Below are 27,749 nucleotides of genomic sequence, written 5' to 3'. Positions count from 1 at the left end.
AGTTCATTGTCCCCTCCCTTCCTGATGTTTATGTACATGCATAAGTACATAAATGTACTGCTACTTATATGTTTAGTACACAACAACACCCACTTCACTAAATAACATTTACACCACTAGATCAATTAGATTTAGAGTTGTCACAAACATATTATTTGTGTCACTTCACTAAATAACATTTATACCACTAGATAAATTAGATCTAGAGTTGTCACAGACATATTATTTTTGTCACTTTTTAAATAACATTTACACTACTAGACCAATTAGATTTAGAGTTGTCACAAACATATTATTTGTGACACTTCACTAAATAACATGTACACCACTAGATCAATTATATTTAATGTTGTTACAAATATCTAAATCTATCTTTTTATAATTTATCTTCAAATTTTAATTGAAAGATAGTTCAAAGGATATAATTATCCTTTTTTATTTATTTATGAAATATTAATTCCTAAGTATTAATTTTTGTTAGGGGAATACACGCACAAAATTATAGATTTATTCAAAACGTTTATGACACTTCCTCTGGCTGCATTGGGGGGGGGGGGGGGGGGGGTGGAGTGTGTCTTCATCCTTACTCTGCACGACTATGTATTAAAGTATACTAAATTTGGTAGCTCTATCATAACTCTGTAATATTACTACATGATATCCTCTCTGTTTATGACTTACTACTTTACATGGGAAAAAAAGAGAAAAAAAACTTTTTATTATATTTATCAAGTTATACTTCATAACTTTCTCGCATATTACTTTATTATTTATCATGATAATGGATATATTATTACTTGGCTTATACACCAGATTTTCATGTTTTCTGATAAAGAGAAACACACAGCGGGCTAAAACAACGATTCCCACCTTCCACCCCCTTTTTCCTATCCCCTCCTATCCATCTGGATGAATGAATTGAACAATAACTGACAAGGGAAATAACAATCTAAATTGAGGACAATTTTTCTCCTGTTATAATATCCATGTATAATATTCTACATCCATTATCAATAGCTATAGCCACTCGTCTTATAATTTTTTCTTCTTCATTTTAATTATTAATTTTACTATTTTAAAAAAGAATCCTTGCTTTTATGTCTTGTTAGCTCAAGACAGAGACATATAGACTGACAGACATCGTTTTACTTTGTATCATAAATTGTTCTTGTGGACTTTTTCTTTTATTTGATTAATGTCAAGATATTAAATATGATGTATACATATGTAATACTCAGTTTTTTTCCTTTTAGGTGAGTAAAAACATTTTTTTTATATTTTTCTTACGTAAAGATGTACTGGGCTTCACTTTGGACAGGTCGAACAACTTGTGGTAAGTAAAAAAAATATGTAAACGTCAAACATTATATCATATCAACCCCCCTTTCCTCAGTTTTTTAAGAAGATGAAATATTTTTTGTTGGGGGGCTTGTGGCTCGGCTCCACCTTATAACCCATTAATTTCCCTGTAGAACGATCAATCCAACAGTTTACGAGATCTTACATACATACGTCCTTTGAATTTGCATGTATTTCAAATCATTTTAAACAAAATACATAATTACTCATATTATGCAGAGATCTGAAGGGATAAGACAATGGCCGATAAATTGATGGACCCCTTTTATAAATTACAATTAGTGGTTAAAACGTTTGGACACTTAACTTATGAACCAAACAATAAAATTTGATTCGTTTGATTATTTAAATTTGTTTCTTCTATAAAATTATTAATTCCACTTTACAATACTGCATTTTAAATTAATTTGAATTAACTAAAATATGTATTATGGTCTATAAGTGGATATAAGATATATGTGGATATATTGACAGGGGAATATTTGCCTTCAATGCTAATATGGACCTTATTTATTTGGCAGTTCGTTCATCCTGTAGGGGGGGGAGGGAATGGGATATCGTTATTTTAACAAGATGCATGCATTATTTCATCGGAGTGCATGAAAACCTGGTGCAACATCCAATTGATAATATATTGATTAGTTTGATATCTAAACTAGTATTCCAACTATAAGAGGAAAGATAAATAAAACTGGAGTAAATGATTTAAAGCTGCGTGCTATTCTTTAGTTTCACATCTCTCCTTGATCACTACAAGATTTTAAAAAGCCGTCCAAGGGGTGCTTACCCCCCTCAAATTTAAAAATCTCTCATTTTTTCACTCTTAAAATATTTTATTTTTTAAATAGTAGATTATCCCACGCCCTATTCTCTGCTCCTAAAGGCTCTTATTGGCAAATTTTATTTAAGTAGCTGTAAAAAACTGCAATGTTTTAGGTTTGTTGTTATATTTTTTTTCTTATGAATAACTTTTATAATATGCTACGCAATCCTTAAAAAGGATTGAGCCTAAATATTAACAAATCATTATTTTTTCTACGAAGCAATCCTGTAATAGTTAATAAGATGAACTTTTATGATCAGCGTGTACTATATCTAAAACTAACGGCTGCGCCCCAAGTTTATAGGGGATCTAAGTTAAAAAGGGACATAAAAACACGAAATCCATGAAAGACTTAAATCTAAAACCATTATTTTGAAAGAAATTTTAAGCTACAGAAAAAACCCTTACTACTTTATATAATAGGATAACATTTTCATATGTTATGTTTGCTTTCTTAAATTATTTAAAGAGATGTGTGGACAAAGATATGTATGTTCATCAGAAAATGAATTAAGTCTGGCCACGATTATTTACCTACCCGTAGATAATTATATTACAACTTCTTTCAGTTTTTTTTAGTAGCGAATATACTCTATAGTTTGGGTGTTTTCAACTGTCTATGCGTCACTAAAAGTGTGCCTTTAATTCACTCATATCGTGACGGAGTTGTATAATTATATTTTTATGGTACATTAAACCAATTTCTCCCCAGTAAACTACTTCTTTTTTATTATCTACTGTTCAAAAATTGTTTTGGTCTATAAAATAATCCATTTTTCATTCGGAATTTTTCATTATTATTTCAATATCCTTGAAATGTTTTTAAAATCATTTTTATACATTTTTTTTTTATACAAAACATGCTTTTTCTTTGTCCTTTTTTTGCTTTTATTGAGTTAATTGTCCTTGTTATTTCTTTATTTTCTGTATTGGTTTGCTCAAGAAGTTATCTCTTCAAGTATACCTTAAGAATTTCAGGAACAGTGGAGATATTTCATCAAAAGATTTCATCCTCTGTCAATTATAAATCAGTTTTGTTAGCCCCTGGGGGTTAAAGGCTCGGACCAACAAAGCTGGTATTGTTCTTAAGATTTTCAGTTTAATATTCGTTGAAATTTGTCTGTAAAATGATGCAATACATGATTTTTCATTTTGGCTATTCCAGCGGATACTAAACATATATAACATAACTCAATTTGTATAACTGCATTCTCATAATTAACAACTTTCCTACCATTTTAATTTTCTTCTATTGGCCAACAATTTTCATCCCTGAAAACTATTTCTTTATAAGTTGTACAGAATAAAAAAAAGTAATTGTTAATTTCTTTATGGCCGTAATAGCCAATACTGCATTAGATGTTCAATTTATATGATATATGATATAAGTGGATGTATTGTCTTGTTAATATGTTCATTTATTGGTTAGTTCATTCATCACTAAGAGTGGAGGGGTTGGGGTAAATGGGTTGGGTAGGGTTTATATTTATTCTAGCCAGCTGCGAGCATCACTCTATCAGAGTACATGGAAATCTAGTAATAATATATCGATTATTAGCATTGCAATTATAAAAAATAAGAGAACAAGACAAAATTAATTATGCAAATAAAATAAAAACACTTGATTTCAGATCTTGTAATGTATAATATGACAATTATATAAATCCATAAATATATTAACAATAATCTTTGAGCAATAGTTTAAGAGAAGCATCTTTGTGAAAGTCTCTCAAAGTTAGTCTAAAGTTGCAGATTGGTTACGTTTACACAAAAACAGGTTTAGTTTTGAAGAACTTATTGTAAATTAGTAATATTTTCTTATTGAGCAGCAACGCAAATTGCTAAATAAATAAAAGAAAAGTTTTTTAGAACGTAAATAAACAGAAACAAGTGTTTAATGTAATTGATATTCTCAAGGAAAGTACATACAATTTTTTTTTATAAAAAAGTTTTATTATTTATTTTGTTATTTGTTCTTTTTATACTTTTTAAACAAATTATGTTCTGGGATTTTACTAATCAAAAATCAATTTAAGGTATATTTAGCATAAAGCCAGGTGCATATCCACAGTAAGAAAGCTAATTTGTTTAAGTATTAACTCCTTTAGCAAAAATCAAACAAAAATAATCATTATCCTTAGTTAAGGCTCACAAACAAAGGTCATTGTTTGATTTAAGAGCTTCTCTTTATAAATGTTGTCATCCTTGTTTAGCGGTTGTTTATACAAAGATTATATTATTTTTTGTTTATACAAAGATTATATTATTTTTATATCAGGTTGTTTTTTTGTGCACCTTAACTTGATTATTGAATGAATGTAAAAAGATAGCTGAAAATCGCTGAATCAACTGAGTATTAATTTATCAGAGATATCCAGCTTCTTTGGGCAGCGCCTCATTTCTACATTTCTTTAATCTGGACAAGTTTATAAGCCTCCTTTTTAAAACCAGCTGATTAACCAATAGCCTCTTGGGGCTTTTGCCCGGGAGGTGATAGGATATCATTCTTCAAACTCAAACTGACAATTACACATGACAAATCATTATTACGCATTTATTTTTTTTATCATGACCAAGTTAAAAATAATGTTCCAAGTATGTATAATTCTTGAAGAGTAGGGACCAATCGGTTCAGCGGTTATAGAAACCTTAAGTTTTAGACAGACAGAGAAGTAAGTAAGATACAAAACCCAGTCAAACCTGAAAGTAAAAGTTGACATTCAACTGACCAATGGTTACAGTTTTCTTTGTAGCATTTAGCAAATGTCAAATTGTTGTAATCCATTTACGTTGATATTTATCAAGTACTAGTATTAATAACTTCGTAATTTTTTTATTATCACCTGAGGTGCTTTTTTAAAATGATGTTTAATCTGCAGCCCAGCCAAACCCTGCCCTGCTACTTTGTGTGGAGTAGAAATTTTTACATAACATTACTAAAATTCAAAAGTTGTAAAAAAGTGAAAACCAAAGAAAAGTTGAACATGAATATTTCATGTTTAGCACTTGGGGACATTTTCTTTATATGTAAAAGTTGTTTCACATTATGATTCGAGTAAAAGAATAGAGGGTGAATGGGTTAAATGATTGTATGTCCCCTTCCCAAGGATCTTGTGTCGACTTTTAATTGGGTCTTTGAAAATCAACGAATATCGTCGGTAATATTAACACAGCCAAGTCGGTACAAAATAGCAGAAAGTAATTTGTATGAGACGAAAAAAGTCCTTGGAAAAGTGAGCAGGTAGTTGTTATAAATCTATTATATTATGATTTAAAAGGAACATTTTAAACATGTTAGACGTTGCCATTTCTTGTCGGTGGTAATGTTGCCATTTGTGCACACTTTTTGGCAACCAAATACATTATCAAATGAAATATTAGCCAGGCTCAGACCTTCTCTCAATCATTTTATATAGGGTTGTCCAGTCCCCCCCCCCCCCCCCCTCCTATACACCAGGGAGGAGGAGGACATTGGGCTGTTTATTAAACTAGTCCCCAAAGTTTCATAGAACGTTTTCTTATTCGCAGGCTTAACAACTTTTATTTGTTGGTTCATTATGTTGAGTGTCCAATCATTTCAACTACTAAGATTATTCTACATAAGGGGTAATTTTGTGTATTATCATTGGGAATTTATACAATTTATTAGCCATTGTCTTATCCCTTCAGATCCCTGCGATGGTTACACCTTTACTTGAATATTTTATGAGGTCAAGTAAATAGGATTTATATTATGTACGATATATAGCATGGAAAATTTCTGCATATTCTTAAATACAAAACAAATTCTATTTTTTGATAAAAATATACTTTTTCATTCTTTAATTACAGCTTTTTGGTCTTTAAAGTTTAGAGCATTTTTTACCCCTAAAATATTAAATAAAGTGAATATTTTTAGCAGTATGGATTAAAACACAATCCTAAAATATAAATAAGTAAGCTTTTTGGTCTGCAGCGAAGAATCTCGCTAACTGCTGAACAGATATACAATGAAATTTCTAATAGGTACTTAGATGGTTTGAAGCTATTTATAATTTTTATATATATGACTTTTATGGTTTTAGGCTATTTTTCAAACACTTCCATATACCTTTGAATTTAAAAACCCTAAATACGAGGGGCGCAACCGCTAGTTAAATACAACATAGCTCATTTGATCAAAGTTTTAGCTATGTAGTAACTTTGCACCTCACAAAATTTCTCTCGTTCAATTATTTATCGAAAGAAATTTCTTTTTATTTTGAAAACTTTTGAATTCATTTCATTTCAATTTTTTCCTTGTTTTCTGCAATCACAATTGAATAGAATAACATAAAATTTGCAAGTAAGCATTATCCACTTACATTTGTTTTAAGAGCGATTGTTTTTTGTTGTTTAACAAGAATGATGACATTCATAGAATCTGATATTACAAATTTTAAAAAATTATTTTGTTTCTAATTTACACCACTTACAAAAATGACATATTTTTAGTAATTTGTTGATGTAACCAAGAAAAACTTTTCTTTCCATAAGCCACTTATTATTATTTTGGTATTTTTTTAGTAAGCGTTTTTAAATTTGTGACAGTTAAGATATAACTATAGAAATGCCTTGCTCGGCCTTATGCTAGATAGATAGATAAGATTATAGAAATGTCTTGCTCCTTATCCTAGAAAGATAGATAGATAGACAGATGGTTATTGAATGCATTGTGAATATTTGTGTGAGAATTAATGGAATCCCCTCAGAATAATGGAATGGGTGATTGGAACATCAACTACCAACACTCACAATCGCCAGGGAGGGAGGGGACATTGGAATATTTATTACACTAGTCCCCAAAGTTTATATTAACGTATTTAAATATCTTTGCTTAACAACTTTGGGGACTTTTATCAAATTTTGATTGGTTGGTCATAAAGTTCATAAAACGTTTCAATTACTAATTTAATCTACAGAAGGGATAATCTTATGTATCATCATTCAGGATGTACATCAATTTATTGGCCATTTTCTTATCCCTTGAGATTCCTGCACAAAATCATACCATCAATATTTTTGTTAAGAATCTGGAAGTTTTAAAATTCTAACTATTAACATTGGCAAACTTTTGAGAAGTTTTTTTTATAACGTAATTCAAATTAAATTAAGTTTTTTTTTATAACGTAATTTAAATTAAATTAAGTTTTTTTTATATTGTTTGTTTAACTAAATATGAACAATTACAATAAAACTATGAAACCTTTTCTATCAAAACTTTTGAGATTTAAATATTACAAATTATTATGTTTAACTTTAACAAATAACTTAAATATTTTTAAACTACCAAAACTCACAATTACAATTGAAATTAAATTGGCAAATTTGAGGATTCAAAAACTTTAATGGAATAAATATACTATGATCAATAAGTTAAAAAAAGGTTTAATTTTAATGAAAAATTTATTTTTAAATGACGATATCTAATTAGAAACATCCCGTAATATAAAGAAAGATAGAAGGAGATAGACAAATAACATTTGTTAGAAAGTAAGAGTTTTTGAAGAGAGAGAGAGAGAGAGAGAGAGAGAGAGAGAGAGAGAGAGAGAGAGAGAGAGAGAGAGAGAGAGAGAGAGAGAGAGAGAGAGAGAGAGAGAGAGAGGGAGAGAGAGTGAGAGAAAGAGTGAGGGAAAGTGAGAGAGAGAGAGAGAGAGAGAGAGAGAGAGAGAGAGAGAGAGAGAGAGAGAGAGAGAGAGAGAGAGGGGAGAGAGAGTGAGAGAAAGAGTGAGGGAAAGTGAGAAAGACTTGAAGAGGGTTCTTCAATAATTTTGTGGCCTTGAATGTTCTCGAATCTTGGCGATAAGTCTTGTTAAGTAATGCATTCTGCGAAAACTTTATGTTTTTTATCATAAATTATTTTTTTTTTATAAATTTTTCCATATTCTTAGTATTAATCAGCTTTTTTAGTATATGATTTTTAGTCATTAAAGATTTTACGAGATTGCTATACATAATTTTGTTTTGCATTTATATATTGATATTGAATAATATAGTACTATTAACTACGCCACTAGAGGCCTCTAGCTGCACTTAGAAGGTGGAGAAATGAATTCGCATCATCCATTATCATTTGATTAGTCATAAACATTCCCAGAGCCTTTAAGAACCTACATTGTAAGGGATAAACATATAGGTTCAGAGGTTAGCGATATCCTACAGACACACACAGATCCTGTTACTTTTATATTAGAATGAAATTTTGGCTACAAAGATACTGATTATAATTATCCCACTTTATCATATCTTTTTTTTGGGCTAGCGATTAATAGATTAATAAAGGTATTTTTGTTTACCTAAAATATGCAGCTTCATTTGTGTTTGTTGTTGCGTTAATTGAAACATTTTTATTAGGGAAATTACAATGGCCAATAAATTGATGTACGTATCCAATGAAAATACACAAAATTTACCCTGATGTAGATTACAAATAGTGGTTGAAACGTTTAGTCACTCAACCTAATAAATCAACCAATTAAAATTCAATAAAAGTCCCTAAACTTGTTAATCAAATGAATTTTAAAAAGATTTTATAAAATCTTTGGGGACTAAAACATTAGCCCGATGTCCCCTCACTCCATGTATTTTTTTCCTTGTTAGAATTATATCACATGAGTTTAAACCCCCAAGTTTGCATAAGAGGAGCAGCAACTCTAATTTTACCTAGTTTGGAGAATATTTAATCTTTACATTAAATCATTACATTAAGTTTAGTTTGTGCATTTTCATGCTACATTAATTATATAAGCGCAGCAACTCTTGCAACTATTTGCTCATGTGTCCTTTCTTCTATTTATAGTAAGTTTTTTTCAGTATGACTTCGAAACCTATTGATATATCTGCCGGATTAGAACCGGTTCTCTGCCCTAATGACATACTGATAGTATAGATGTATATAAAGACAACTACCTCCCTTCCTTTTTCAACGACCTCTTTCATCTGCATGTATATTATTTTCTGCTATTTGGCTGTGTTAATAAAAGCGACACCATTGGTTAATTTTCAATGACCCAATAGAAAGGTTGCACAAGGCGGCTGCGATGGAGATATACAGTTATTTAATCCTTACTCCCTCTAGTGTTTTACTCTAATGCCCTAATGAAAAATTATGTATAGCAAAATAAAGACAAAATAAAAATCATAAAATTGATATCAGACCCGAGGGTTTTAATCTTTCATTTGCATGTCTTCGTATAGCTGTCTATAAAACGATTATTATTATATATATTTTTTTTGTATTATCCGCCATTTTTTAGATTAATTAAAACTTGGTTTCATCAAAAATAATATCTAAGACTTCACGGCACTACTTGATTCAAATTGATTAAAATTGCCTCATATTGGTAGTTTTCCAATAAATTGACTACACTATATTTGTATATTAATTCAAATAAATCTTGAGGTTTTTCACTGTAAATATTTTAGTTATGTACATAATTATCCCATCAATCTGGTTTTTTTTTTAAGCGATTCTATAATTAGGGTCGGTCCGTCCGTACGCCCGTCCGAGATAGATAGCTTTTTTTTCGTAGCGTAGCAACTCTTTAATCATTACCCGAATGACCGTACGTCCATTTTAAACATGATGATTTTTCTACTTTTTTAACATCAAATTTTTTTGTAATCTAATTATTCGTTTGCTCTGATTTTTGGTATATAGATTCCTGGGACAACAAAGAAAATATTATAAGCAAAGCAACTCTATGATCAAGTCCTCAAAAAGTAAGTATGTCCATAAACATTATCCTGTATAAAGCAGATTTTTAATAAATTTACTTACAATTTTGCTACGACTCTTACACTTTTATATTCTGATTAGATCTGACACTATACAAGTGTTAATGTCCGTTTGCCCTACCGTTTCAGTGCTTCGTTTTTATGGATGTTGTCATCCTTGTTTTTTTTTCTAATAATGATTCCTGACAACAAAGTACAGTATTTATAGCAAACTATCTATATTCTCAATTCCTGAAAATCAAAGTATGTTCTTTACTGTACCCTATATTTAAGCAATTTGCAACAAATTCATTTGCAATTTTATTCAGACCTTTAAATATATGTTCTGCTTATAAAGTTATAACTCTCTACAAGAGTTATTGTTCGTTTGTTCTCACTTCTGATTGTAGGGAATCACTTTTATGGATGTTGTCATCCTTGTTAAATGCAAATAATTTGTATTTTGCATGAAACTTTAGGAAGATTATAAATAACTGAAATATATATGAAGAAGAAGCCTTTTCTATTATTTGTTTCATATAATTTTCATCTGACATCAGGAAAGGTTGGAAGGTTGATTATTTCTTTTCTCTCATAACTGAATAGTTATTTATCGCATCGTATTATAGACAGCTTTCCACGGATATTAAAATGGAAAATGTGATTTTTATTTTAATATTCGTAATTTTTCATGAGTCATAGCTAAGAACCAGTTTCTAATCCAGCGGAAATTATTCGATTTCGAAGCCATACTGGAATTACAATTATTGAATATTTAGAGCAGTTTGAATTCAACAAAGTATTTGATAGTTTTAGGACAAATAGGCCGCCCAAAGATATAAAAACAAGGATGACAAAATCCATAAAAACAAAGCTCTGAAACGATATGAAAAACGGACATTAACACTTATATATTGTCAGAACTGAATAATCAGAATATAAATTAATAAGAGTCAAAGCAAAATTGTGAGTAAATTGTTGAAAAACTTCTTGATACAGGATAATAATAAAAATTAAATCACATTTATGTTTAATCTCTATAAAAATAGGCATTTAGAAATAGACCTGAAAACGTAGAAAATGAGATAGAACAAACTGTAGATAAGGGAGGGAGTCATTCAACGCCTCCCCCCTCCCCTCTCGAACATGAAGGGTTAATATATTAGAGTAAAACACTAGACGGAGAAAAGGTTAAATAACTGTATCTCCCCATCACAACCACCTTGTGCAACCTTCCTATTGGGTTATTAAAAATCAACCAATGGTATCGCTTAAATAGTTCAGAAGCAGACGAAAGAGGTCTTTAAAAAATGAAGGGAGGTAGTTGTCTGTATATACATTTATACTATAGATCTGTTGTTAATATAAGAGATATAATTTTATCCTCCTAACTGTAAGTAGAATATATTACATTACTTTTACAAACTTAAATGCAATCCAAACAAAAATATATAAGATAAAAGAATGTTACATTCACTCTGTAAGATAGTACAATAATCAAATTTACAAACACTATTTTTTAGGTTTCATATCATTTACTACCGGCTACGCCCTCATAGGCCTTTTAAGGCATTTAAGGGGGGGGGGTTAATTTGAGTTTAAAAAGAGACAGTATAAACAATTAAGGGGGGGGGGGTTGTAGGGGTGATTTCTTTTGGGAGGTTTGAGATACCTTAACCCATAATAGCTTATAATCTTCCCATGATCTATGAGAAACGGTCCTAGGTCAAACGCAGGAGTCCCAAACGTCGGAGTGGACAAACGCAGGAGTGGACACTTAACCTAACCTAACCTTTTTTAGTCCATCCTATAGGTTTTCAAAATGCCTAACCCCTGCGTGGGGCTTATTTTTACATTCATATCTTAACCTAACCTAATCTATATAGAAATACTTAATTATATTAATATTTTAACACTATAAAGAAGAACCATATTAGTTTTTCGGTTAGTGAGATCCTTGGGCAAGATTTGATTTTTTTCTAAATATAATATGTCCCTAGAGACAAGGGACGCAGCTGCTAGTTTACATAAAAAGTATTCAAGTTGTTTACATAAATTAATGACTTGTGATGTAAGAATAACACGAAAGGACAACTAAAAAACACCTCTGAAGTACATATTTGTTTACACTAATCCTTTTAGTAGCGAAGCTGCTCTATAAATACAAATGTCCGTCTATTTTTAGAAAGTTTTTTTTTATCAAAATTATAGTTTCCGTCGTTCTAAGGGGATGTTTGTGTATGTAGCCAAGATAACAATCGTTCTAATCTTAATTCAAAATGGCATTGCATCAAATGTGTAACTTCTTTTAATAAAAAGTCTATAATTTGACATTTTTTATTATATTCATGGTAAAATAGCACTTATTTTTAAAGAACTTGCAGTCCCATTAACCTAAAAGAGACTGATGAAACTGTTTCTTTCTCCAAGTAAAGGGTAGATATTGTTTAAATTAAAATTTTTCTTACTTTATTCTTTACAGAGATAAATAGACAGTTTCCAAGTTATTCATATTTCTTATATAAGCCTGCTCTAAAAATAGATATTTATTTTCCAGTATGGCTTCGAAACCGCTTAATAACCGGTTCTCATGTATACTGAAAAATCATGTATCTCATCGTATTTTTTCAACTTTCTATGAATAAAAAATATAAATCATAAAATTCATTTTATTTTTATTAGCCTGGACCTTCGTCCCTTCGGGGCTAACTAAAAAGTCCATCGATACGAGTCAGAGCCCAGGATAAACTGGAATTAATTTTTACTTTAACTCTCCGTGGAAATATGTCTAAAATACAATGCGATACATAAGTAAAAACGCTAATTATAGCTGATTCATAAATCAATTCGATTTCATGCCATTTTTTCAGAGGGTTGGGGGGTTCAGAAAAGAGTTGCAGAGAAAATAATGAATTTTAGGAGATAAATGTATACATTTTCAGAAGGATAAGTAAGTTTGTATGTGTTTGAGTTCTGGGAGGGAGGGGACATTGGACTGTTTACTACACTAATCCCCAAAGTTTTTTATTACAGTTTTCTTATTTGTTGGCTACACAACTTTAGAGAATGTTGGATTTTGAAAGCTTGGTTCATGAAGTTGAGTGTCCAAACGTATCAACCACTTATTGTAATATATAGAAGGCTTACTTTTGTGGATAATCATTGGAAATGTACATCAATTTTTCGGCCATTGTCCTATCCCTTTATATCCCTGGTTTGTGCTAGTCTCAGTGTGTGAAAGACATTATTCTAGAAAATTGCTTAAACAATAAATATGCAAATGAAAAAGTGAAGCGATTACTTTTTTAATACCCTTTAATTCTAATTAACAAAAAGGATACTTTTGTGTAATATAATTGGAGATGTACATAAATTTATTGATCATTGTCTTATTCCTTTAGATCCCTGGTTTGTGCTAGTCTAAGCAGGGAGTAAGGGAGGGGACAATGGGCAATTAATTCAATTTTAGAGTTTTTGAAGAAAGGCCATGAAAACCAGAATAATCCCGAAAACATGGTGGAAATTGTAAAGTGATTGTTGATTAAATCTAGAAAACCATAAACTAAGAAAAAAGTTCCAAGAAAAAAAGCAATCATTTGAAAATAAGATTACCAGTATTACAGACTGACATAACTATTCTGTAATTAATTACTAGAAATATCTCCCTGGATCTCTTCATATGACAGGGAAAGAGAGCAGAGATTTGGGGGCAAGTGATGTGAACACGGAAAAAAGGGGCAGGCAGGCGTGTAGCTGGATAGGCAAGTATATGACCCGCACGCCTTCCTGCCCCTTTTTATCCTGTTTATTTCCCCCACCTCCCTTCTCCATTTCCCTTTCTCGTCTACTTTTAAAAAGGAGGTGGGGATAAAGGGAGTGAAATAAAGTATGGGAGGGGGGCCGTGTATTTATATTTGAACTACTCTCTGTCTGCAAAACTATATATATTCAAAACTAACATAGCGAGTAACGGCATTCCTTGCGCAAGTCCCCAAACTCAGTCAGAAACTGCTAAATTCTTGCACATTCCCTTTAAGCCAGTCCCCAAAGTCTGAAACTCCTAAAGATTGAATATTCGATCCATTGTCCCCTCCCTTACTCCCTGAGTCTAAGCGTGTGGAAGACATTATTCTAGAAAATTGCTTAAACAATAAATATGCAAATAAAATGGCCCCTTTTTCTAAATAATCAAATTATCATCTTTATAATTTTATCTATGTTTACACAAATAAAGTAATTTTTAGTAGTTATTATTGCATTGTGTCATAAACAGCTTTCCGCGGATATTAAAATAAAACATTACACTGAGATTTGCTAACCAAAAGGTGCCGGAGGCCGTAACAAGACTGATACTAATTTTATGATTTTTCATATTAATATTCGTGGGAAATTGTCTCCTTCAAGATACTATACATGATTTTTCAGTATGAACTACAACTACTACATTCTTCAGCATGGCTGAGAACCTGTTCTAATCCAGCGGATAATAATCGGTTTCGAAGCCATACTGGAAAAGATATTTAAAATTTATTTTCTACTTAAATATGACGATGGAATTTTAGAACAAAATCAAAGAAACATTAACAAAATTGTAAATTTTCTTATTTATTTCAGGTATTGGTTGGCAAACGGTCTACGATAATGATTGGTGGATATTTGAGCTCAGTGGAGACCATCACTCTAGTGGTTATTCTCTGTGCTACCTATGGAATACAAGACACTAATGGAGGTGGGTGGTTTTTTTTTCCAGTTTGGCTTCAAAATCGATTAATATCCATTGAATTTGAACCGGTTCTTAGCTATACTGAAACACTGAAAAATCATGTATAGTATCGTATTGTAGACAATGACGAATATTCATAAATGCAAAGCTCTAAAACTGTAGGATTAACTATCAGTAAAACTTGTAGAGTGTCAGTACTGAATAAGCAGAGTATTAATGCATAAGTGTAAACAAAATTGTAAGTAAATTTGTCAGAAAACTTCTTAAATACAGGATACTGCTTAATGACATACCTATATTTTTATGACTTGATTATAGAGATGCTTCGTTTATGAAATTGTACCCTGTGGTAACAGAAATTAAAATTCGAAAAATCAAATGAATACGATAATTATATCGTATAAAAAGTTGTTGTCAAAATCAGCATGTTTTAAATGTTGTTAATACAGGAATCATCATGCAAAGTTTGAAATCGACAGGACAATTCTAACAAGTCCAAATTAACGAAAATAGCTAACCGTTTCGGACGGACAAAGTGAATTTTATTACAGAAAAGCTTTCCGTTTAAAAACAAAAAATATTCAGGCTCGCTAGTAAGTGACAGCATATACAAGGACAATGTTATTGGTGTCAACGACGTGCCATCATTTATCAACAGTAGTGAGACCAGTGTGGTCACTAGCGTGGGACAAACAGCATATCTACACTGTGGGGTCAGCCATCTCTCTGACAGACAGGTAATTATTTTTTTTTTAATTGGGTAATCTTTAATTTAATTTGATAAGAGAATTTTTTTGATAATGGCTCAATAGTTTTAAAAACAATTCGTAATAGGAGCATGCTTTTCACTATCTCTTGGGATGAAACTAGGGTGGGACCGAATACCGGATATCCGGCATTATACATCAAACGGATATCCGGTATCCGGCCAAAAAAGTATCTGGCCCAAAACATAAAGTCTAGGGGCAAAGCCACTAGTAAGGCAAAATTTCTTTTTTTATAAATATCTATTTTGAAAGTATACCAAACAAATATTTATTTACATTCATATAATCTCTACATTAACATCACAATTCTAAGAATACTAGGAAGATATTAGGGTTTAGCCGGATTTTTTTTAGCCGGATACTGGATATCCGTCAGGATATTGAAAATTGCTCCATATCCGGCAAATTACTGGTTATCCGGCCGGGTAACCGGATATCCAGCCTTACAAATCAGCAGGATATCCGGTATTTGGATAATTTAAATATCCGGTATCCGGCCGGATATTGAAAACGACCGGATATTCGGCCCAGCCCTAGAAGATATATTTTGTATGTTTTTAACTAAGTTTATAACTATTTTAGTAGAATATACAACATCCCTAACAAGTTAAATAAAAATCCTCATCTGCCCCCCCCAATAAAATGTTTGAAAATATTAATTTATCCCCCATTGTCCTCTGACAGTATCCGTGTAGATATCTGATTCTTGGAAACATGGAAATTTATTATTAATGTTTACTTTATACCGTAATTGGTTATTGATATATACTAATTACATTTATCATGAATATTAAATATGGATACTTACAAAAATAAGTATATACGTGAAATCATGCCTTCAGCTAAACCAAGATATTCTGTCTCAAGAAAATCATTTTCAAAATAGCGGAAAAGACTATATAAAATACCCCTATTGTAGATTAATAGTAGTGGTTGAAACGTTTGGACACTCAACTAAATGAACCAACGAATCAAAATACAAAAAAAATTCCCAAAAGGTGTAAAGCCAACGAATAAGAAAACTAATTGTAAAACTTTGGGGACTAATGTAATATACAGCCCAATGTCCCCTCCCTCCCTTCAAACCAAATTACCCAAGTAAAGAATGTATGTCTTTGTTTGCTGTATTATAATTGTCTCAAAAGTTCTTGATAACTTTTTCTTACGTCTTAAAAACTTTGGGGACTTTTCAAATTTTCATTATTTGGTTTAGTGATTTGAGTGTTCTAACGTTTCAACCACTAATTGTAATCTATAGAAGAGAATTTTGAGGATGTACATCAATTTAACTTTCATTGTCTTATCCTTTTAGATCCTTGCTTTGTTTGTAAAATTAAGATGGATGAGTTTGGGAGGGGGGGGGCCGGGGGGGGGTGGTAGGGGTAGAATCTTATTTGTGGGTCAAGCCCGTGTTTGTAGTTGACGGCTTTACTACTCTGCTTATGCACTTATACAGATCAAACAGATACCACTCTTCCCCTTACATCTCTTTCCCTAAAACTCTCAGCACGCCTCACTTCAATAATATAAAGACATCTTGGATTTATTGAGATAAAAATCAATGACACCTTATGGAGTCTCCTTTTCCAGTATGGCTTCGAAATCGATTAATATCCGCTGGATTAGAACTTGTTCTCATCCAAACTAAAACAATAATGTATAGCATCTTACTACAGATAATTTTCAATATGAAAATAAAAATCATAAAACTAAGTTTTGTTAGCCTGGGCCTTCGATTCGACCCCTTGAAACAAACCTGTATTTTATCTTATAATTTTCCATTCAAATGTCTGCGGATAGCTGTCTATAATTCAAGTTTTCTACTTTAATGGGCGTTGTCTTGAATATGTTAAGGGAATGTGTGTTATAACTCTTACATCATATATATAATGCACTATATCATTGACAGAGACAAATTTTCACAGATTTTTTTTATAGATTTCAATTATGTTATTTTTGTGTAGATTGAATGTAAAATTGATATAGGATATATGTGGATAGGGGAAAATTTGCCGCCAATGTAGCTTGCTAATATTTACCTTATTTATTGGTCGGTTCGTTTATCCAGTAGGAGGAAGGGGATGTAGTAAAGGGGGTGGATAGAGGGTATCGTTATTTTCTAGCTTCAAAGAACAAAGATTATAAAAAATTCTTAACAATAGCTCCTAGTTTTTTTATAAGGTAGAAAATAAAAATTTTGTCTAAATGAAATTATTTATTTAGATTTCATACCCCCGCAACGCTAGATTCAGATATTTTGGCCACTAATGCAAAGAAAACTCTAAGACCTTGTGGACAAAAAAGTTTATAAAAATTATAAAAAAAAACTAAAATAGTTTGCAGATGTGACTTAATGTGGGGGAAAAAAAGTTGTTTCAAGGTTTCTAAGCATCTGACATATGTTAGGCACAATAAGCAGGTTATAACATATATTTCCAGTATGGCTTTGGAATCGATTAATATCTGCTGGATTAGAACCGGTTCTAAGCTATACTAAAAAATCATGTATCGTATCTTATCATATCCAGTTTTCTACGAATATAAAAAATAAAAATGTACAATCATAATATTAAAACCAATTTTGTTAGCCAGTGCGTGTTGCATTTCGGTGCTAACAAAACTGGTTTCAATCTTACAATTGTCATTTTTATATCAACGGAAAGCTGTTTATAATACGCTGCGATAAATAATTATTCTCTCTCTCTCTCTCTAAATTGCCCTAGATTAGATATCTACAGATGAAACGACTTGAATTGTTGTGCTTTAATTTAGCAGAAATTTCAATTTGTCAATTGACAGACTTTTAAAAGTTTAACCACTTATCTTAAATCAGTAAGGTTTAAGAATTAGATAATAGTTATTTATCGCATCGTATTTTATATAGTTTTCCGCAGATATCGAGTTGAAAAATTGTAAGATTGTAATTCAAGTTTTTTTTTATCTCCTAGGGGAAGAAATCATTGTCATTTAAAACTGGTATTAATATAATAATTTTTTATTTCATTACTCGTAAGAAATTTTCTATAATATGATACTATACATGATTTTTTCAGTATGGTTGAGAACCAGTTCTAATGCACCGGTTTCGAAGCCATACTGGAATAGTTATTTCTTTCATTGTATTATAAACGGCTTTCCGCGGATATAGAATGTACAATTATAAGATTAAAACTAGTTTTTTTAGCCCCGAGTTACCAGATTCGAATGAATACGAGAAATTGTATTATCATATTTTTTTAGTGCTTACTAGAAAACGAAGCTGTCTTAACTTATCAAAGATAAAAAAAGAAAGTTTTATAAGTTTAACTTCACTTTTAAAATATTCCCTACTTAGTAGATTGTGGAGCCAAATATGAAAATATTTAAATATATGAAACCTAGTGTATACTGTATATAGTATTCAGTTTATAAAATTGAAAATAACTATAGCCAGCGAGGCAACAATCCTATCTTCATGCGCACAATATTTTCTTAAGCACAAATATTGGCAGTTTCCAGCTTTTTTTTTGAAAAGAATTAGTCAAACCTCCCTCATTTTTAGTAATTATTTTACATGACTTCCGGCTGGTAGCCTAAAAACCCAGGGAACCTAAGGGATAATACAATGGCAGATAAATTTATGTACATCACATATTATGAAACACAAAATTACCCCTTATGTAGATTACAATTAGTGGTTGAAACATTAGGGCACTAAACTTCATTAACCAATCAATCAAACTTCAATTTTAGGTTCCTAAAGATGCTAAGCCAAAGTTCAAGGAAACATTAAAATAAAAGTTTGGGGACAAGTGTAATAAACACCCCAACTAACCCCTTAACCCCTGCTCAGACTGTTGCTCACTAACCCTGCAGGGCTCAAATCCAAACATTTCCTAACTTAAACTGCCTTGCTTTCTGATTAAAACACACTTAGGGTAAGAATTATCCAAAGACGAAAAAAGGACTTTTGTGTTAAATATTTTGTAAGATTTACTATGTATTACAGTACAGTGTATTGAGAGATACAGGGAGAGAGGGGACATTGAGCTGTTTATTACACTAGTCCCAAAAGTTTTATATTTATGTTTTCTTATTCATTAGCTCAACAACTTTGGGGATTGCATTTTGATTGGTTGGATCATTAAGTTGATTGTCCGAACGTTTAAACCACTAATTTTAATCTACAGAAGGGGTAATTTTGCGTAATCAGTCATTGTCTTATCCCTTCAGATCCCTGATTGGAATAAGTACATGGCGCTCTAAAATATCAAGTAACAATGAAAAAAATAGCTATTGTTTGTTGCCAAATTTTATATGTGAATTTGTTAATTGAATCATGTTCAGATCAGGGTATATTGTGCTGGAAAGCTTAGGAACGTTTTAGGTTTACTTTGTTAGACAACAAGCTTCTCATAGTTTATTGATGGTTTTTAGATTAATTTATTTTCAGATTAAAGTCTTTGGAGGATTTTTAATTATTTGTTAACCTTTTTGAATACATAACCCTTAGATGATAGGTGCACAGCTGCTAGTGTGTAATATAAAATAACCTGATTCAGCTTGATTTATGGTTTTTTCCCCTATACTTTTTGTTTAAGGAAAAATGTAAAGAATTAGGTTTATTTTTGATATTATATAAATAACACACATTTTTACCTTTTTTTCCAGGACCAATCTGTACATAAATGTCCAGCAAAAGGAGAAAATCATAAATATTCTCTCTCCAGCCTTTTTAGCCTTTCTCTTTCTAGTAGAGTAGCTACTCTATAATTAACTTTGTCTCACCGTCCGTCAGTCAGTTTGTAACGCCATCGGGGAAATGTTATTTTCTTGGCTGCTATTAAAGATGAACAGCTGAAATTTTTAGTGACGATTCCTTTGACATTTAAACATCTAAGCTATACATTGAATTGTCCGTTTGTCTTAGTTTTTAAGATTTAAACGCTATTTTTAAAGGTTTCTTGATTTACTTGGAGTTTTTACATTTTCTCTTTCTTATTTACATAGCTATGAGAACTAAACATCTGCTATATAACTTACTCTGTCTGTTTGTCCACTTCATGATTTTTGTGTTTCTCTACTTATGGATGTTGTCATCCTTGTTTATTTCTCTCTCCCTTGAGATTGGAGAGTGGAGAGAGATTGTTTGCTAGGCTTGACATCAAATATTAAATGTTATGTTTTTGTATGATAATATGCTTTTACGGGTTTATAGTGCTGGATAAATATCACTTTGGCTTCATACATTATCTTGGCGGATTTTTTTAAATTTTAAGATATTCTGAATCAGAATACAAAAAGTTGTTGGTAAAAAGTCAGTATGATTTAAATGGACTTTCTAATAACAATTATAGAGTTGATTCGCTTTCAAAATCGTACCTACCTGTTAAAGGAATTATTATGCAAAGTTTGACATCGATATGTCAATTCTAACATGCCAAAATAAATTTAATGAGCTAAATGTTATAAAAAAACTTTGCTTTTAAAAATAAGACTTTTTTGTCCAGTTTGAGTTGTTAGTGTGTTTAGGTCCATATACACTTACTGTACATCACCCTATACAAAATTAGGTTTTTATACATTCATGCTAAAATAGGGGCTGTGATTCCTTTTGAAATTGTTGAAAATTTGGATATTTTAGTGGCGTAATGTTGGCTTAAAACTTGTTTTGTGCTGCAACTAAAGGGATTTGGGTAAGAAGGGGCTGGGGGGGAGGGAAATAAGACCGTGGGTTGTAGAGAAATTTTCCCCTAGAATTGTTTGTCAGAATCCTGGTCCCTTTGTCACAGGCAAAATTTGTTTTATAAGTCTGCTGTAATGGATATTAATCAAGTCGTAACCCATTTAAGGGGTACCTTTGAGGTACTATATTTTTAAAGAACCTACCTATGGTAAACAAATATATTTTTTTCATCACCTATATAACCATATCTATAAAACTTAAAAATAGAGATTCCCCATAAAGTAAGGGTTATATTATTACTTGGATCTTGGATTTTCATGTTTTCTAATAAGTGAAAGTTGCAGCGGGCTAAAATAAGTTAATAACGATTCCCATCTTACACCCCGTTTACCCAATCCCACGTATACTAATGAATGATCGAACTGAACAAAAACTAGTTCAAGCTAAATTGACGACAAAAATCCATTAAATATCCACATATATTCTACACCCATTCCTAAATTATATTTTGCTAATCTGTATGGCCACCCTCCATAGCACAGTGAGAAACAAGCAAATAACATTAGCTAAGCCCTTCCCAGTGAGTGTTTTCCATCAAACCAAGGGATTAGCCACGATAAATATGTCAAGAAAAATATAAAAATAATAATAAAAATTGGTATGTGTGACATATATGGATTGTGACTTATACATAGGCCTAGTCTGGTAGTCCAGCATTTTCAAAAGCGAAGCTTTTATATAATTAGGGTCGGTCCGTCCATACGTCCGTAACGGATAGCTTTTTTCGTTGATTTAGGCATGTTAAAATAGTAATATCGATTTCAAATTTTGCACGGTGATTCCTTTATAAAGCGTAGCAACTCTATAATCTTTACCAGAATGTCCGTACGTCCATTTTAAACATGTTGATTTTTTACTTTTTTAACAACAAATTTTTATGTGATCTAATTATCCGATTAATCTGATTTTTGGTATATTGATTCCTGGGACAACAAAGTATAATGTTATAAGCGAAGCAACTCTATAATCAAGTCCCAAAAATGTAAGTATGTCCATAAACATTATCCTGTATCAAGCAGTTTTTCTACAAATATACTTACAATTTTGCTTCGACTCTTATAGATTTATATAATGATTATTCAGTTCTGACACTATACAAGTGTTAATGTCCGATTGTCATACCGTTTCAGTGCTTCGTTTTTATGGATGTTGTCATCCTTGTTTTACACAATACATAAAGCTTTGCTGCAATTGATATAGGGAGTAAGTGGATATATCAACAGCTTAACATAAATAAGATGAAATTAATACAAATAATTTTACATGAAAAATTTTGTTTATTACACTATTCCCCAAAGTCTTATGATAATGTTTTCTTATTCGTTGGCTTAACAATCTTATTGAACTTTTATTGGATGGTTCATTTAGTTCATTGTCCAAACGCTTCAACCAAGAATTGTAATTTATAGAAGGGATAATTTTCTGTATCATTATTGGGGATGTACATCAATATTTCTGCCATTTTCTTTTCTCTTTAGATCAATAATGATTATTCATTATCAACAGATTTTAGATTTATATATTTTTAAACAAGATAACTTTAGCCTTGTTCCCTACCCAACCCTTTGATTGAAAAACCTTTAAAAAATAGAGTATCAAATGCCAGACCAACTTATTTTATAAAATTTAAAGGTATTCTGTTGAATTATCAAAAATAAAACTACAGTTAAAGTCAAAAGTTGGGAAAATGTAACAGGGGACTGTTAGGTCTAAAACCCCTCCATCCTCAACAGCTACCAAAAAAAAATCATACCCCTAAAAATTGAGATTAGATTAATCTACTCCATTGATGTATCTCTGTTTCCTGGTTTCAGATGCAATAAACAATCACAAAGGGAACCACGCTCAAAACTTTACATATTTTCCTTTTCAATCTAATCTGCTTATTATAGCACCACTTGCTTAAGTAATTACTACTCTAAGAAATTTACTAATTAGCTACAATGCTGTAATATAAAACTATTATATCAATTAATTTACTCATATACGTTGATGAAATAAATGCTTAGATTTTACAATTTAGATTGCCAATTTAAATAGATTAGGAAATTGACAAACTTGCTTTGACTTATACATTGGTATTTATATGAATTAGAATACTTTTTCTATTTCTTATCATGTGGCGAATCTACTTAATCATTTAAAAGGTCTGACCCCTTAAGACTTTTTTATAAACTATCTATTGCTAAGCATATTAAAGATTCAGTAATATATTATCATTTCATATCCACCCATTCACCGCGTTACCTCCTCTCCTACTGGATGAACGAACTGCCTGTCAATATATCCACGCATATCCTATAACCATTAATTTGTTGCTGTGTTATAACACCATCTAATCTATGTAATAATATATATCCTCTCAGCAAATAATCTGTTAAACTATTTTAAATATAATTTTGTATTTGTTCAATCTTTATCTATAATACAATATAAATATAATTTATAAACCGTCTGGGGGCAAAGAACTCAAAGGGGCAGATTGAATGAGAAATTAGCCCCCGCCCCCGCTTCTCAACAATCTAACGTCTCTAACATAACACGGCAATGTTCAGACTCAAAACGTTAAAATTGTTAAGTACTGCTGCTTTGTCAGGCACGTTACAGCGTTAGATGCATAAAGGAAATATCTGAGTCAATACAGTTAAACGGGTTCAATCGATTATCTAAAATTTAGCACCTTTATTCAAAATAGTGAAATCAAAGTATTTGTGGTGTTAATCAATGGTGTTACAAAACTAATAGGGTTTGTAGTGAAGACGGTCAAATGATACAGAGGCTGTCTCATTACAGAGTAATTATAACTTTTTTACTTTAAATGTCTGAACTTATCTAAAGCCTAAAAGTACACATAATGGATATATTATTACTTGGATGTTGCACTAGATTTGAATGTACTCTGATAAAGTGATGCTTGCAGCTGGCTAAAAAAGCGATGTCTCCCATTCACCCCCATTTTCTCCAATCACTTACCCGTCTTCTGGATAAACTAACTGACTAATAGATTAGATCCAAAGTAAATTGGTGACAAATTTTCCTCTGTCAATATATCCACGTATATCCTAAATCCATTTATCTAAAGCCTAAGAGTACACATTTATGTAAATAGATTGGGCATACACATAACAAAAGAGAGGGGGAGGGGACATCGGGTTGTAAATTACACTAGTCCCCAAAGTTTTATTATAATGATATCTTTTTCGTTAGCCTACTAACTTTGGGGACTTTTATGGAATTTTGATTGGTTGAGTGTCCAAACGTTCCACCCACTCATTGTAATCTACAGTCGGGGTAATTTTGTGTATTATCATCGGGGATGTACTTCAATTTATAGGCCATTGTCTTATCCCTTTAGATCCCTGCATAAAACACACATTAATACATCTGTCTGTGATTAAGGTAGGTAAATGTCCTGAGAATTTACGCAAGTTCAAAAAGTACAAGTTGAAAATACTGCTTTTAAAAGTTTGTTTAGAAAGTTGAATTATTAGTAAACAAAACTTTTTAAAGCTATTTGTAAACTCGAGTAAAAAAATATGTCACAAAGTAAAAAAATTAAAAAATGGTTATCCTTAAGTGCCTGATCCTGATTAGAGTGATGGTATATTCTTATACTATCTTATCTTTCTAATTACTAGCAGACATGAAAAACTAGAATAATTAGGACTCTAATATTGTTACCAGAGCACAGCACAGTTTCAACCAAAGAAGATAAAGTATAGAGTAGAAACTAGGTAGAAGATTTTGCCTGGCTAGCCTGTGATAAAATTGAAACTTATGAAAGACCCAAAAGGTCCTGTGGCTTTTCATGATTTAAGAAAATAATTAAATATAATATTTAAAATAAATGTATTTTTTTAATTTACTAAAAGCCATAAGACCTAGCATCTAGCTTTCTTATTCCAATACACGAATGATCAAAACTTTATTTTATGTGCAAAGCTATAAAAAACTTGATTTAAGACATGATTTAGTAAAAATTCTAGACAAAAATAACCAAGTATTTAACAATAATTATTAAATTTTGATAAAAATTTAAATTTTCTAGTTTTGTCTAACTAGTCTCTGTGATTTGTACCTTGGTAAAATTTCTTTTACTATACTAGTCATTCTTTCTTTTTTATTCTATACTTTTACTTCTTTGGTTTGAACCTAGTATGGAAGCTTTTTTTATCCATTAATAAAAGTAGATTCATGGATATATTAATATACAGTGTAAAAAGAAGAATGTTTTAAACAATTTTCCTATAATATTATATCAATAAATTGATTAAAATTGTTGAAATTAAGTTCAGAATATATTCTGTATGTAGTAACTTCCTATATGCCTTGTATTTTAACACCCCTCTATGGAAATAGCATTGAACCTTTACAAAAAAAATAAAGATATAATGATAATTTAATTTCTATATGTAGTACAATAAATGTATTAACCCTTAACGGTCGGAGGGGGAGGGGGGGGGGGTTCTATCTCATTTTCTGTTTGTGAAAGATAAAGAGCTAAAACTGCGTGACTTTTTAAGTATGGGTATATAAATAACTGAGAATTATCCATCCTGGCAGGCACAGGATGCCAGCAAACCTGGCAGAGTAATCCAGGTAAAGAGAAAAAATATTTTTGACTTAAACAAAGTATTTTATCTTACCAAAATACTAAAATATCCTCTAGTAGTACATCCTCATATGAAATACAGGTGTTCAAGTCAATTTTTGCTTAACAACTTTTGGGACTTTGATGAATAATAATTGGTTTATTCCTTATGTTCGATGTATACATATATTTATCGGACATTGTCTTATCCCTTAAATCCCTGGGTAAAAGGCCTATTTTTCCTAAAACTATCAAATACTTTGTTGACTTCAAACTGCTTTTAATACTTACTAATTGTTTTTCTTAGTATGGCGTCGAAACCGACTCTAAAATTATGTATCGTTTCGTAATAAAGACATTTTTCTACGAAAAATAAAATGAAAATCACAATATTAAATAGTAGCCTGGGCTATTGGTCCAACGGGGCTAACAAAACTGGAATTAATTCATAAACTTTAGTTTTACTATCCCCAGAAAGCTGTATATAAAGCTAAAGAAGGTGTATCAACTTTTTTTTTTATAGCTAGCCGGTTCTTTTAGTAAGTAGTAGATGTAAAATTTTTCATAGAATTCAGATATGCAATCGTTTTTTTTTGTAGACCTCTTATTTTTAAAGTAATTTAAGTTTTTTAAAAAAATAATTAAGTCGGTTTTAAGGTACTAAAACGCAACAAAATAAAAGAAGAAAATGGCCAGTAAGAACAAAAATAGTAAGATCTTTAATTTGACACCTTACTTTTAAAATTCTGTTGAGTAATTATTGAAAAAATCTATTTTTTTAACCTCGGTTTAATAAAAACTTTAGACCTAAATATTTTCTCAAACAGACATAAAAAACATGGATTCATTTATATATCAGAAAAATATTACGAATCCATTGTAAGCAAAATTGAAAAAAAGTAAAAAAATTAAAAATTAAACAAATGGCCAATTTTATTTTTTGTTCAGGCAACACTATCGTCTTCCCTTTTTCATCCCCTCTTTACCCCCTTCCCATTTTTATACTCAATTCAAGAATTAAGACGTTGCCTTTACAATATAATATGATATTTTCATATAATTCCTTTTATTGTAGTTTATATACTATATTGTAAACTTTTTTTTCAATTTTGCTTACAATGAATTCGTAATATTTTTCTGATTCTAAAGGTATATATGAACCCATATTTTTTTATCTGTGAAATAATAAAATTAAGTTCAAAGTTTTTATTCTCGTGGGTTTAAAAAATCGATTTTTTCAATAATTACCTGACAGAATTGAAAAAGTAAGGTGTCAAATTAAAGATCTTACTATTTTTGTTCATAATGGCCATTTTCTTTCTTTTTTTGTTGCATTTTAGTACCTTAAAATCGACTTAATTTTTTTTTAAAAACTTAAATTACTTAAAAAATAAGAGGTCTACAAAAAAACCGATTGCATATCTGAATTCTATCAAAAATTTTACATCTACTACTTACTAAAAGAACCGGCTAGCTATAAAAAAAAAGTTGATACACCTTCTTTGAAGAAAAAAATTCTTTAATTAACGGAGCCTTTGGACAAGGCCACTCTTGTTTTACAACACGTTCAAAAAGTATAAATATATTGAAGATAGTTTAGAATTTTAATCTATACTGCAAAGAGTATCTATACCAAACTTTTAACATTCATAAATATTCAACTTTAACATACGATAGTCAAATTCAAGGAGGATGGGAACATCCACAAAAATAAACCATAATCTTTAAGTAACAGAAAGAAATCAATGACAACAAGGTTTCATATTAGTTGCGAAGTATCTCTATAATTAAATACCGAAAACTAGAGTATGTCCCTATACAGTATTTTTGCAACAAATTAATGTTCTACATATTAAGTTCTGACATTCTACAAGAGTTATTGTTCGTTTGTCCTTCCTTCTTATTTTAGAGCTTCGCTTTTATGAATGTTACCTACGATTCTCATTGCAAAAAATAAGAAGTTTAACATTTAAGCATTCATTAAAGATATTCTATTCTCCTTTATATCTATTTGTTACAGGAATCTT

The 27,749-nt window shown here is 30.8% G+C and overlaps 1 protein-coding gene across 1 annotated transcript in view; it reads left to right on the top strand.

The window, feature by feature from the left end:
* Window positions 1–27,749, top strand: part of LOC145312882 (neuroplastin-like) — a 76,795-nt gene that overhangs the window by 24,840 nt on the left and 24,206 nt on the right. Inside the window, exons 2-3 of the mRNA XM_080152107.1 lie at window positions 14,531–14,645; window positions 15,225–15,376. Of these exons, the coding sequence (XP_080008233.1) occupies window positions 14,558–14,645; window positions 15,225–15,376 (240 nt within the window). The 5' untranslated portion in view covers window positions 14,531–14,557. The remainder of the gene's footprint in view (window positions 1–14,530; window positions 14,646–15,224; window positions 15,377–27,749) is intronic.

The sequence above is a fragment of the Acartia tonsa genome, chromosome 2 (assembly GCF_053477335.1).
Source record: "Acartia tonsa isolate MP-2025a chromosome 2, ASM5347733v1, whole genome shotgun sequence".
Taxonomy (NCBI): Eukaryota; Metazoa; Arthropoda; class Copepoda; order Calanoida; family Acartiidae; genus Acartia; species Acartia tonsa.
The sequence above is the reverse complement of the archived record's forward strand: the minus strand, read 5'-3'. Positions and strand labels throughout refer to the sequence as shown.